This window comes from Colobus angolensis, unplaced genomic scaffold (genome assembly GCF_000951035.1).
Source record: "Colobus angolensis palliatus isolate OR3802 unplaced genomic scaffold, Cang.pa_1.0 Scaffold61, whole genome shotgun sequence".
NCBI lineage: Eukaryota > Metazoa > Chordata > Mammalia > Primates > Cercopithecidae > Colobus > Colobus angolensis.
The window spans coordinates 5,573,248-5,585,855 of record NW_012119710.1 but is presented as its reverse complement, the minus strand read 5'-3'; the positions used below and the strand labels follow the sequence as shown (position 1 = coordinate 5,585,855).

At 35.7% G+C, this 12,608-nt stretch overlaps 1 protein-coding gene across 1 annotated transcript; it reads right to left on the bottom strand.

The window, feature by feature from the left end:
* Positions 1-4,521: 4,521 nt before the first annotated feature.
* Positions 4,522-5,532, bottom strand: LOC105527150 (olfactory receptor 1019-like). Its single transcript, XM_011963390.1, is given in 2 exon segments — positions 4,522-5,079; positions 5,082-5,532. Coding segments are annotated over 2 exon segments (942 nt in total). The 5' UTR covers positions 5,515-5,532; the 3' UTR covers positions 4,522-4,570.
* Between the last annotated feature and the right edge of the window lie 7,076 nt (positions 5,533-12,608).

Here is a 12,608-nt window from a genome sequence, read left to right as displayed (position 1 = left end):
CCTCAGTTCAAAATGCAGAAATCACCGGTCTTCTGTGTCCTTCGCGCTGGGAGTTGGAGACTGCAGCTGTTCCTATTCGGCCATCTTGCTCCGCCCCCCCCTATTTAAACTCTTTTTAAAGACCTGCAACTATCATGCTAACATGTAGAGACTTCTAAGTTCTCTCTCTTTCTTGTTTTTTCTTACTGCCAACTTTGAATCTGCTGACTTTTCTGCTGGGGATGACATAAAACTCACTGCTTACGGCGTTCTAGTCAAGATTTTTTTTTAAGTATTAAAGTGCTTTTAAATTAATAGTTTCACAAATTACAAGAGCTCCATGGTAACCAACAACCTAGACACCATTAGAAAATGTAAATTTATGTTTACCTGACTAAAATTTGTTTATGGTGATGAAATAATTTATTGAAAAATTAATAATCTATAAAAAGAACTAGGTAAATATATATAAATCTTAGGATCTCAGGTCTAACAGGTCAAAATCTTGAACTCAAAACAATGTAAGTCATCTCTGACTGGCATTAAAAAATTTGCTTTTTCTGCCACACAAAGACCAACCCCCAAGCCCCTGCCAAAAAACACAACACATCCTGCAAAAATTCTTTCTTGCCTGCATTTGTTAATCAAACAAAACAGACCTGCAAAAAAAAAAAAAAGATAGATGTGTTACTAGTTCACCACTGTTTGGAGATCTTGTTTTTCTAGTACAATTCAACCAGTCCTAGCTAAAATGTAAACAATTGAAAATTTAACTCTAAACTCACTTGAGACTGAATAAACAAAATAGAAATGTTAAAGAGGCTAAGAAAAACAAACAAACAAACAACAATAAAATCCAAGATACTATATAAATTGCTTCACCCAAAATTTTGATCTGCAGCCTTCATTAGATTACCTTTTGATGGTTATCACATCTTTGTGTCTGCATATATGTGTTTAGGTGTGTATATGTGTATGAACATGTATTATGTTGCATGTTGTTTCCACATGGTAAAATCTGGCATAGTTGGCAAAAAATTTCTTATTTTTTTATTTTTTTGAGATGGAGTCTTACTCTGTCACCCAGACTGGACTGCAGTGGCACTATCTCAGCTCACTGCAAACTCTGCCTCCTGGGTTCAAGCGATTCTTCTGCCTCAGCCTCCTGAGTAACCCTCCTGGGATTACAGCACGTGCCGCCACCACTCCTGGCTAAGTTTTGTATTTTTAGTAGAGATGGGGTTTCACCACGCCAATTGGTCAGGCTGGTCTCGAACTCCTGACCCCGTGATCTGCCCTCCTTGGCCTCCCAAAGTTCTGGGATAACAGGCGTGAGCCACTGTGCCCTGTGGCAAAAAATTTCTTAAGGAATTCTATTTACATAGCTTAGACAAATGAGCACTCATATAAAATGTATAATAACCCAAATGCTTTTTCATTCATGTGACTTAAGTGCATCTTTAATAAAAAAGCTGGTTTTAAAATTATCAGCAAATTGTCAACATATCTTTTTGCCCAGGTGTACTAGTAGAGTTTTATATTTGTCTTTGCTAGACGTTTTAGGGTGTTGGGGTTTGACCCAAAGGTTATAAAACTAAAAACCCAGCCTAAAATAGAATAATCTTTGTCAACTCTTCAATAATTAAGGCTAGTTTAATAATGTTTGTTTAGTAAAAATAGCTATCTCTTCTAAGTTATAATTAAAATATTCATACAATTAACTTTAAGATTTCTACTTAGGTGCACACCTGATACTCATAAGTTATAAAAATAGGAAAATAACTAGAAATGATGACTAGCTTTATTTCCTATCTCAATTTTCATAACTAATTCTATGTAAACTATAAAAAATGAATAAATTAGATAATAGAAATGAGGTAAATGTCTGTAAATATAGTTTTCATGTAATTTGAAATCTTAAAGTTATGTTATATTGATTTAAATGATAGATATTCATTAAATGTCTGAGTCATTTCCAAATAAGATAAAAAGATAAAACAAAATTCTGACCATAAATATAAGTTTCTTTTCTTGGATTCTAAAATAATATAGAAAGACTAAATAGATTTGGTTCTATGAATATACATAAAACTATGTTATAGAAAAACATGCTTTTAAAATTACACAAATTTTCATATATAAAACACTGATATGACAGATAATTCAAGATTTCTGGCTTCCTAAGTTTTCACTAAAATTTAAGGTTATTAAATTAAAAATGCTAATTAATATCTCTAGAACTATAATATAAAATCTCTCAAAAATGTAAGATGTGTTTTAATAAAAAATTATAAGAAAGCCATAAAAGCATATTCTTTATCAAGAAAAAAATAATTTTGTCTAATTTAGAGATTATTTAAAGATTTTTTTGCAAAATACAAATTTAACAAGTATAAAACAATAAGCTACAATGTGACGGAAAAGTACCAGTAAGTAGGAGAGAGACAGAGATAGGAAAAAAATTATGGGTATGAAAATATATTTTCACAAAAAAGTCAATAATAACTTAATTGTATATTTTAAAATAACTTAAAGAATGTAATTGAATTATTTGTAACTCAAAGGATAAATGCTTGAGGGGATGGATACGCCATTCTTCATGACGTGCTTATTTCATATTGTATGCCTATATCAAAATATCTCATGTATGCCATAAATACGTACACCTACTATGTACCCACAACAATTAAAAATAAATAAAAAATTAAAATAATAATTTAAAATAAATAAAATGAGGGTAATGTCTGTTTCAAATGATTATTGTGTGAATTTAGTAAGATTTAAAGTGGTTTGTTTATTGCATGAGTACAGGAAATGAGAAAAGGTGACCCTGCAGCCACAGGGTCACTGATTAAAGATTTGGCAATGGGATTCTAAGATTCCTGATTCTAAGGCAACTTGAATTCTAAGTGTATGTTCAATTCTGATTCTGAGTATATGTTCAATTCTGATTCTAAGTATATGTTCAATTATAACATATACTTGGTTTGTAGTTAATGGGATAGGAAAGCCCTTTTTTCTTATATTTCACAGAAAATACCTGATTTTCACAATGGTGAGAAAAAGAAACTGAAGGCTAGATCTGGACTGTTTCTGAACTATCAACTCTTTATCTGTGCATTAGCTACAGGTGGTTCTTTCCCCAAAATGAGTTGTGATGTGACTAATTTTAAACTAGATCAATTACAACTTGTGTACAGATAAACCCCAGTAAGTCCTAGGTTTTTTATCTTAAAAACTCTTCAGTGCCTTTCATGATGAATATGGGAGCTCCACACTTTAAGGCAACCATTGTGTTCCCCTGACTTTTAACTATGTTGCACTGGAGGAACGGTTGAAATAAAACGATGATTGATTATAAGTATTCAAAACTGTTATTATGACAGAATTTCAGCACATCTGGGAAAATGTTAGCTTTTCCAAGATCTCAATCTGCTGCTGATACCTGGCATTCTTGTTTTCAATTGAGTATTTTGTAGCCTTTAGAACATGTGAATAAAAATCATATAATTTTTTCTTCTCAGTCATTCACATATCAGGGTTAATGAGACTGTTCTTTGAAAAGGGCCTGGGGATGCTGGTGGAGGGCATGGAGACCCACAGCACCCAAGGGAAGCAGGGGTCTAATTAAGATACAAGACAGGACTAATTTTAGATGGGAACAGGTAAGCTAATCTTGTAGACATCACAATCTTGCCAAAATTAGCCTTAGAGATTGCACCCAACTTTATCTTTCTTAGAGTCCCAGAGTTCTTGGATTTTCTGAGGGCCAAGAAGATGTCAATATATAAAGTTGACAAAACTTTGATGCCTACTCCCTTTTAACATTAGGCAGAGAAGGTCAAAGAAATCCCGTGGTTATTAGTTGAACCCAACCACTTAACCCACTAAAGGGAAAGCTGAGGACAGAAAAAGAAGACAATTTTATTCCTTAATTACAGCTAGTTACCAGCAGAACTTAAATCCCCACTCTTATCCTTGGACTTTGCAGAGTTACTGATTTAGTTACTGGAGGCAGCAGATTCAGAAAGACAATACAGTCACTGAAAGCACAGCAAACTCATTGTTGGCAAAAAAAGCCTTGTGTTTATACCCTCTAGAACCTAGCACATACATAACACTTAAAATATTTTGCTAAATATATGAATGGATAGATCTCAGACTGGGTTAAATTGTCCCTCACACCAACCCCATTCTCCATGTTTTTAACTACATTTTTTCTGACTTCTTTTGAGAGTAAAAAAAAAATTCAACATTTGGACCTGGCATTCCTCATGACCCCAGGGGAAAAAAAAAATGCTTCAGAGTGATTGGTTATTTCTTTCTCCTATTGAGTCCTGTCCCAATTTCTAATTAATATGTAAACCGACTTTGAATAAGAAATGAATGCATCTTGCCCAGTATGTCTTTCAAAAATACTAATTTAGTTTATATTTCTTTCAGATTGTAGAGTTAAGGATTAGAGCCCACCCTTCAGAATTTAATATTCACTTAGCAAGGAGATGGTAACTTGGGTAGTGTTTATCAAAAAGTTATTTGCACTTTCTATCTCCTTCCACTACTATTATTTACCTATGACAGAAACAGATTTTCATTTTGTGTTATTATTGAGGTTTTTTTGAATTAGTTTTTTGAAAGCAGCTTTCACATCTTTGTTCCGCAAACTGTAGATCAAGGGATTCAACATGGGGATGATAATCGTGTAGAACACAGAGGCCCACTTGTCTTGGTCCAGAGAGTAGCTGGATGTTGGCCTCAGGTACATAAACATGACTGTGCCATAGAAGAGGGTGACGCCAGTAAGGTGAGACCCACAGGTGGAGAAAGCCTTAAGGCGGCCTTGGGCTGAACGCATTCTGATGATTGCGACGAGGATAAAGGTATAGGAGATGAAGATGATGAGGATGGTGCTGAATTCAATGAAGCCACACAGACTGAAGAGCAAGATCTCACTGATGTGGGTGTCTGAACAAGAGAGGGCCAAGAGTGGTGGGATTTCGCAGAAGAAATGGTTGATGATATTGGAACCACAGTAACTCAGGCTGAAGGTGAGGGTAGTGTGGGCTACTAAACTTACTAGACCGGCCAGGTAAGAGCCAGCATGAGAACCAAGCAGACCCGCTTGGACATGAGAGTGCTATAGTGGAGGGGTTGACAGATAGCCACAAAACGATCATAGGCCATGGCTGCCAGGACATAGCACTCAGCATCCACAAAACCTACAAAGAAAGCAAACTGGGTGGCACAGCTGGAGAAGGAGATAACTTTGTGCTTTGTTAGGAAGTCAGCCAGCATCCTGGGGGCAATGGCTGAGGAGTAGCCCAGGTCAACAAAGGAGAGGTTGCAGAGGAAAAAATACATGGGTGTGTGAAGCTGAGTGTCTGTTATAATCAGGATAATCATACCAACATTCCCCACTACATTAACCAGGTAAACTATAAGGAAAACCACGAAGAAGATGATCTGCATCTGAGGGTCCTGGGTGATGCCCATGAAGATAAACTCAGTCACTATTGAGTGGTTTTCTGTATCCATTGCTTCAAGGTTGTATGTGCCTGGATTTACCTTATTGATGGATGTAGTAAATTCCCTGTCACTGAAAATATTCAAACTAAAGACAAGCAATCATATGCCATATGTGTATATATGTAATGTATATGTGTATACATATAGTTCTACAGTAAATGAAGGCTTTGTTTAGGATGATTTGTAAAAATCTTTCCAGTAATTAGATTCTATGACCGATAGAATAAGCCAAATGCTTTGTTAAAAGTGGTGATGTGTCCTCTCCAGGTGCCCATTCACAACAGAAGGAAGTGTTAACTTCTCGGGAATGGCAACTTCTGCTTCTCCAATGACCTTGGTGTTCTGGGGTAATTTATCACATGGTACCAGATGTTTGACTCAAGTCTGCATGACTGTGTGTCTTATTAATGAGTAAAGAAGAACAGCGTTGGGTATTTCTTCTTTCTAAAACAAAGCAAATATAAATGCAGATAATGAATAAACTTTAATTTTCATTACAAGTAGATACAGAAAGGAAAATAAGTGACACAGGGACCTCAAAGTACAACGCATCACACATATACAGAAAGTGAAAAACTTGGAGCAGAAGGTCAGAAATATAAGAAAAGACAGTAAAAGATAATGTTTTTAAAAGCTGGAGTTACTGAGTAGCCCAAGAGAAATAAAAAGAAACATATTTCTGATTTAAAAAACTTGTATCCATAACATACAAAGACATTTTAATACCTAATAATAAGAAATCCAACAATCCAGTAAGAATCGGCCAAAAATTTCAATAGATACTTACTCATCAAAGGAGATAGCCAAATAACAAATAAATGCATAAAAGTGCTCAAATATTCATTAGGGGAATACAAGTTAAAAACACAATAAAATAATGTTACATACTAATGATTACAGTTTAAAAAAACTGACTATACCAAGTGTTGACAAGGAAATAGAATAATTGGAAATTTCATCATTATTGGTAGAAATGCAAAGTAGTACAACCAATTTGGAAAACACCTTTGTAGTTTCTTATAAACTCAAACATATGCATACCAACTCTATGATCCAGCCATTAAATAACTGTATATAGGTGACAGGGTAAGTAAATTAGGGTATGTCCATAAAATGAAATGCTACTTAATGATTAAAAGAATCAGATTATTCACACATGCAATGTGGTGAATGAATCTCAAAATAATTAGACTGAGAGAACACAGCCAGATAAAAAAGAGTATACCTTGTATGATTCCATTTATAAAAATTCAGAGAGTGTAAGATAATTAATATTGATAGGAGGCAGATCAATGGTCACCAGGATAGAGGTGTGCGTGAGGTGGAACAGAGGGGAGGGAGTATCAAGAGGCATGAGGAAACTTTTGGGGGTAATAGATTTATTTACTATCTTGACAGTGATAATGGTTTTGTGAGTGTACATACACACACACACACACACACACATATATGCATACACACTTGATATATATATATATATAAAGACATTTCAAATTTTACACTTTAAACATATTTAATTTGTTGTACATCAGTTATACCTGAATAAAGCTGCTACAAAAAAAGAGGAAAATACTTGTCCCTACTCCAGTTCAGCTATTTCTCACTACATGTGAATGCAGACATGGTTTCATAGATGAAATTGATGAGGAAATAAAAACCTAGGTTGAGGGGGCTGGGAAAGTCACTTGATGATTTTCTGAGTTGCAGAATCAGTCATTGAATTCGGGACTACCAATTGCCTATGTAGTGCTGTAATAATTGGATTCATTTTTCCCTTTATTCCTTCTTGCAGGGATTTTAAAATAACCCACCAGGAAAAAACAAAACAAACAAACAAAAAAACAGCAAAGAATGATATATTATTTGTCAGCATGTTCTTCAACTTTAGCAAGAGAAAAAATAATCCTAGTGTTGAAAATGAACCAATCTAGCCAACCTTATACTTACACTGTGTGTATGTATGTATGTATGTATTATTAAGATGGAGTTTTGCTGTGTCTCCCAGGCTGAAGTACAGTGGTGTGTTCTCAGCTCACTGCAGCAACCTTCGCCTCCTAGGTTCAAGCAATTATCTTGCCTCAGCCTCCCGAGTAGCTGGGACTACAGGTGCTCACCACCAGGCCTGGCTAATTTTCCTATTTTTAGTAGAGGCAGGGTTTCACCATGTAGGCCAAGCTGATCTTGAACTCCTGACCTCCCAAAGTGCTAGGACTACAGGCATGCGCCACCGTGCCTGGCCTATACTTGTACCTTCATAGGTGAGGAAACAGACACTAATTAAAATGCAGATACCAGATTGCAGTATTTAAAGGAGTAAGAGATAACCTTGTAAGAAGCACTAGGAGTCAGTACTCTAATCCACAGCTGAGTATGTGCCAGTCAATCCATTTTATTTGATTGGAAATGTCATTATAAAATAATTCCTCCTCCCTTACAGATTCAAGGCTCTGATTAAATAAAGCAGTGCATTAGAAGGTGCTTCAGCAGCCATAAAGTACCCTGCCTGTTCTCATTTATAGTGGACAGACAATTTCAGGTTTTATCATCTGCTAATCCTGATTTTCAACATAATACTCAGCTTCCTGGAGTCATAATTTTTCATTTGTTCATTGGGGCTTAAAAACTTTCTGTAAGAATTGATTACAATATATACAAAGGGCTGAATTTAGTGACATCATGCACTAGGTGTTTAATGCAATTGGCCATTGTGTGCAAGTATAGATGTTTTAATTCATTAGATGAGTATGCACCCATAATTCCTAGAAAAAATGTTTCATGCTTATTCCCTAGAGAGGAGGTATCACAAACTGCCTGAACTTTTAGGGAGACACAAATTTAATTCTGTAGCAATTCTATTAAATGATATTTAGAGACAAGGATGTAATATTCAAAACTGAGCTTGACTAAGGCAAAAGAAAAGAAAACCTCTACACTTTTCTTTTTGGTCTCATATAGCCAACGTTCAGCCCATTAGACTCAAAGAAATGGTAGAATATTCAGCAAATAAGCACATTCCATTGTTAATAATAAACTCAAATATTTAACAAAAGACCAGCACAAGTATTCTGTTATGGAAGTAAATAAAGGAAAAAAGGTATTTTAGATTTCTATGTATCACTTGCTTTTTCAAGTTCATATGAAAAGAACAGTGGAGCAAGAGTCTGGAGATCCTGGTTATAGTCGTACGGTTTTTAAAGAATAAATTGTTTGACCTCAGTAAATTGCTGCATTAGATGCACCTTTCTTCTCTGTGATACAGATGGGGTGGTGAATACAAATTCTGTAGAATCTCCCATTCCTAGCATTTTTTGAATTTATACTTGTAACAAGATATCCTAAAAACCAAACCCATGATCTTTGTCTTTTTTTTTTTTTTTTAACATTAAAATGGCAGGGATTTTGTGCCAAGCAGAACCCATGCTCAAAGGGCACTGGGCAGCGTAACACTCCACCCCAGCAGGTCACATCGCTTTCTACATTCAGACCTATGACCTGGCCTGCTTTCTACCTGTTGGTGAGAGGTTGAGTGTTCCTCTTCTTTGATGGATTAAACCAAAGATATATTCTGAGAAGAACTGAAACACGGTGAATTAATCTGGTTGTCGTCTGAGCTACTTGCTCATCCCACCCTCGCTCCTGTGTGCAGGAGGTATTTAAGTGTCACAAACAATTCCCAGAAGAAATATGATGAAATACTTTATGCACTCACAGGAAACACAAAGGTTTGATGAACTGTGATCCTCCAAGGAATTTCACTCTCTTCTCCTTCAAATTTAATGATAAAAGAAGGAAACACAGCGGAATTTTTTAAAGACATTCTACTGATGATTGAGTTAGTAAGAAGCACTGCATGTGGTGTTTGTGCAACCCAAAGATGCCTACATAAAGAGAATTAGGGAGTAGTTGAGAAAAGTCTTTTTGCTGATGCCTGAAAGTCTTTTGAAAGAGGAGGTTACTTTCTGTGTTTTGTGAACTGGCGTATATGCATTGCTATAATGCTTAGAAAGAAATAAATACGAAGTTATTTCTAATTAAAAACAAAAATAAAGGAACATAGGGAAACCCTCGGTGGTGTTAGATATTTCTATTACCTCGATTGTGATGTTGATATCATGGGTGTTTTCTTATGTCTAAACTCATCAAACTGTACATATTAAATATGTGTAGTTATCTGTGTATCGTGGTAACTCAGTAAAGCTTTTTAAAACTAATTTTAAGTGGCATAAAAGAGCTACCACAAACAAAGTCTTATAGAAGTTTCTTGGAGAAACCAACATTTATCAATGAAGAAAATGAAGAAGCATAAATTAAAAAGCAGTAATTCAGAGTTCTGTATACCTGCCACCATGAACTTTCTGATGTGTCTGATCATTTTCCATAAACTAGAAGCCATTACCCTTAGCAAACTAAGGCAGGGACAGAAAACCAAATACCACATGTTCTCACTTATAAGTGGGAGCTAAATGATGAGAACACATTGACCCATGGAGGGGAACAACACACCCTGATGGAGGGTGGAGGATGGGAGAAGGGAGAGGATCAAGAAAAATAAAGGATACTCGACTTATTAGCTGCCTGATGAAATAATCTGTACGATAAATCCTTGTGACGCAAGTTTACCTACGTAACAAACCTGCACATGTACCCTGACCTTAAACATTACAAAAAAAGGAATTAGTTTATATTTTCTTTTAATTTTTACATGAAAGAAACTTCAAGTGCTTCCTTTGGCAGAAAGGAATTTTTTATTTCATTCACTAGCAGATTGAAGAATTTTCTTCTTTCTGTTTCTAATCAAAATGAAAAAGGATCATTGAAATTTCACTCAGGCTTATCTTTTTGCTGAGGCACTGACAGGGTTCTTTGAAAATAGTTAAGAAACAGGTAGAGGCCCAGTGCAGTGGCTCACATCTGTAATCCTAGCACTTAGGGAGGCTGAGATGCAAGGATCCCTTGAACCCAGGATTCAAGACCAGTGTAGGCAACATGGTGAAACCCTGACTCTACCAGAAAAATACAAAAATTAGCTGGGCATAGTGGTGCGCACCTGTGGTCTCCAGCTACTCAGGAAGCTGAGATGGGAGGATCACTTGAGTCCGAGAGGTCAAGGTTGCAGTCAACTGAGATTGTGCCTTTGCATTTCAGCCTGGGTTAGAGTCACACCTTGTCACGAACAAACAAACAAACACTAGAAAAGTGTCAACCAGAAAAGCTGTAGGTATACAAAACATCCACTAAAGTGGGGATTTGTTAGTAATGTCAGTAATAATTGCTATAAACAACTAAGCGTTGACGTTTCTCCAGGGAGAACTGGTGGGACAAGACAATGCCAGCTGCTTCTGGCTATCAACTTTTTTCTTAGAGTCTCAGTTTTTACTAAGAGAATATTGAGTATAGGGACATTGGAGGAGATGCTCTATATTGTTCATTGCCAGGAAGGCACTAATCATCTTTCTACAGATGAAGGGAACTATAGAATCCACTCTTTTTCAATCAGATGGACAAGAGAACAATGTGAGTGTTTGCATGAGAAATTGATATATTGAAAGTTTTAGCTATTTAACAGTGTGGAGGCATCTAGAAATATAACATATTTAATGAAGATCTATAATAACCACTCTAGGGAACTTGAAACAAATTTGCAGTCTTTCTTACTCCTTGGTCATTAACAAAAAAAAATTGTGGAAAATGACTTCTTAATTTGTGGAGGAGTACTCTATCCTATCACATGTGAGGCTGTTCTAATATCTAGTAACATCCTCTTTAGTAACATGAAAAAAGTATGAATAACTTACTTCCACACATAATTTCTAAAACATTATGTATTGCTATAATTATTAAAGAATAAATACCTAAAAAGTTATTTCTAATTAAAAACTGTATATGAATCTGGCATAAGGGACGCATATCTGAAATTGAACATTGTAAGACAAATTAATAAGATTTAATCTTGTTTGAGAGCATATTTTGGTGGACAGGGGAAGGAAATTAATATTTTTAAAGAACTTTTATTCACTAGAGATGCTGCAGGACTCCTTCACACATGTGATCAATTTAATCTTCTGAGGCTAATGTTGTCTCTGTTTTCAGATAAAATGAGTGAATTTCTTTTTTATAGATAAAGCGAGTGACTGAGAGTTAATTCACATTTCTAGGGTCACACAACTTAGTGAGGTAGATAGAACAAAAACACCCATCTGTCTGTGTATCATGTTCATGTTTTACTCCTTTTATAAGAAGGGTGGGAAGATCAACGTCCACAAGGCTAAGATTCTCACCCAAGGAAAGGATTTAGGGCACCTTGATAAAAGTTTTCATTTTTGGTCTCATCATATATATTCTTGAGGAAAATAGAATGAAGGAAAGACAAGATTCAAATGTTAAACCAAAAAATGGGATTGAGTAAAAATTTTTATGCTTTTTTTTGGGTACATTTCAAGAAATAACATACAAATCTGTTCCAGATTTCCATTGTGAAGCAGACAAACACAAAAGAACAAAAGCACTAGAATAAAGAGCAGTTTTAAGATTCTCACTGCCTGTACAATTGAAAACCACTTAGGAAATGCTATTTGACCTGAGAGGCATGTCTTCTACGGTCCTCATATAGAGTTTACTGCGTGGTGTAGTGAAAAATATCCTCAATTAATTTCCTACAGAAAATACAGTCAAGAGTTTGCTTAGTTTTGTTTTTCCCTCATAAGATCCTTCAACGTACACTTACAGACATAAAGGAAAAACACTTCAATTATTGAATTTCACTATTTCAAGTGAATAACAGTCTAGATTAGAGTGAAAGAAAATGGAACGGACCTTTTCAGTGGACAGAGGTAGGGAATACTTACATGTGTATGTGTGTGCATGATGTGCATATACATACACAAATGAATTACACATGTATGTAGCACATGGGTTCATACTGTTGTATCTAAACACATATTTAAAAATTTTTTAATTTTTAATTTTTGTTTTTTGAGACAGAGTCTCACTCTGTCGCCCAGGCTGAAGTGCCGCGGCCGGATCTCCGCTCACTGCAAGCTCCGCCTCCCGGGTTCACGCCATTCTCCTGCCTCAGCCTCCCGAGTAGCTGGGACTACAGGCGT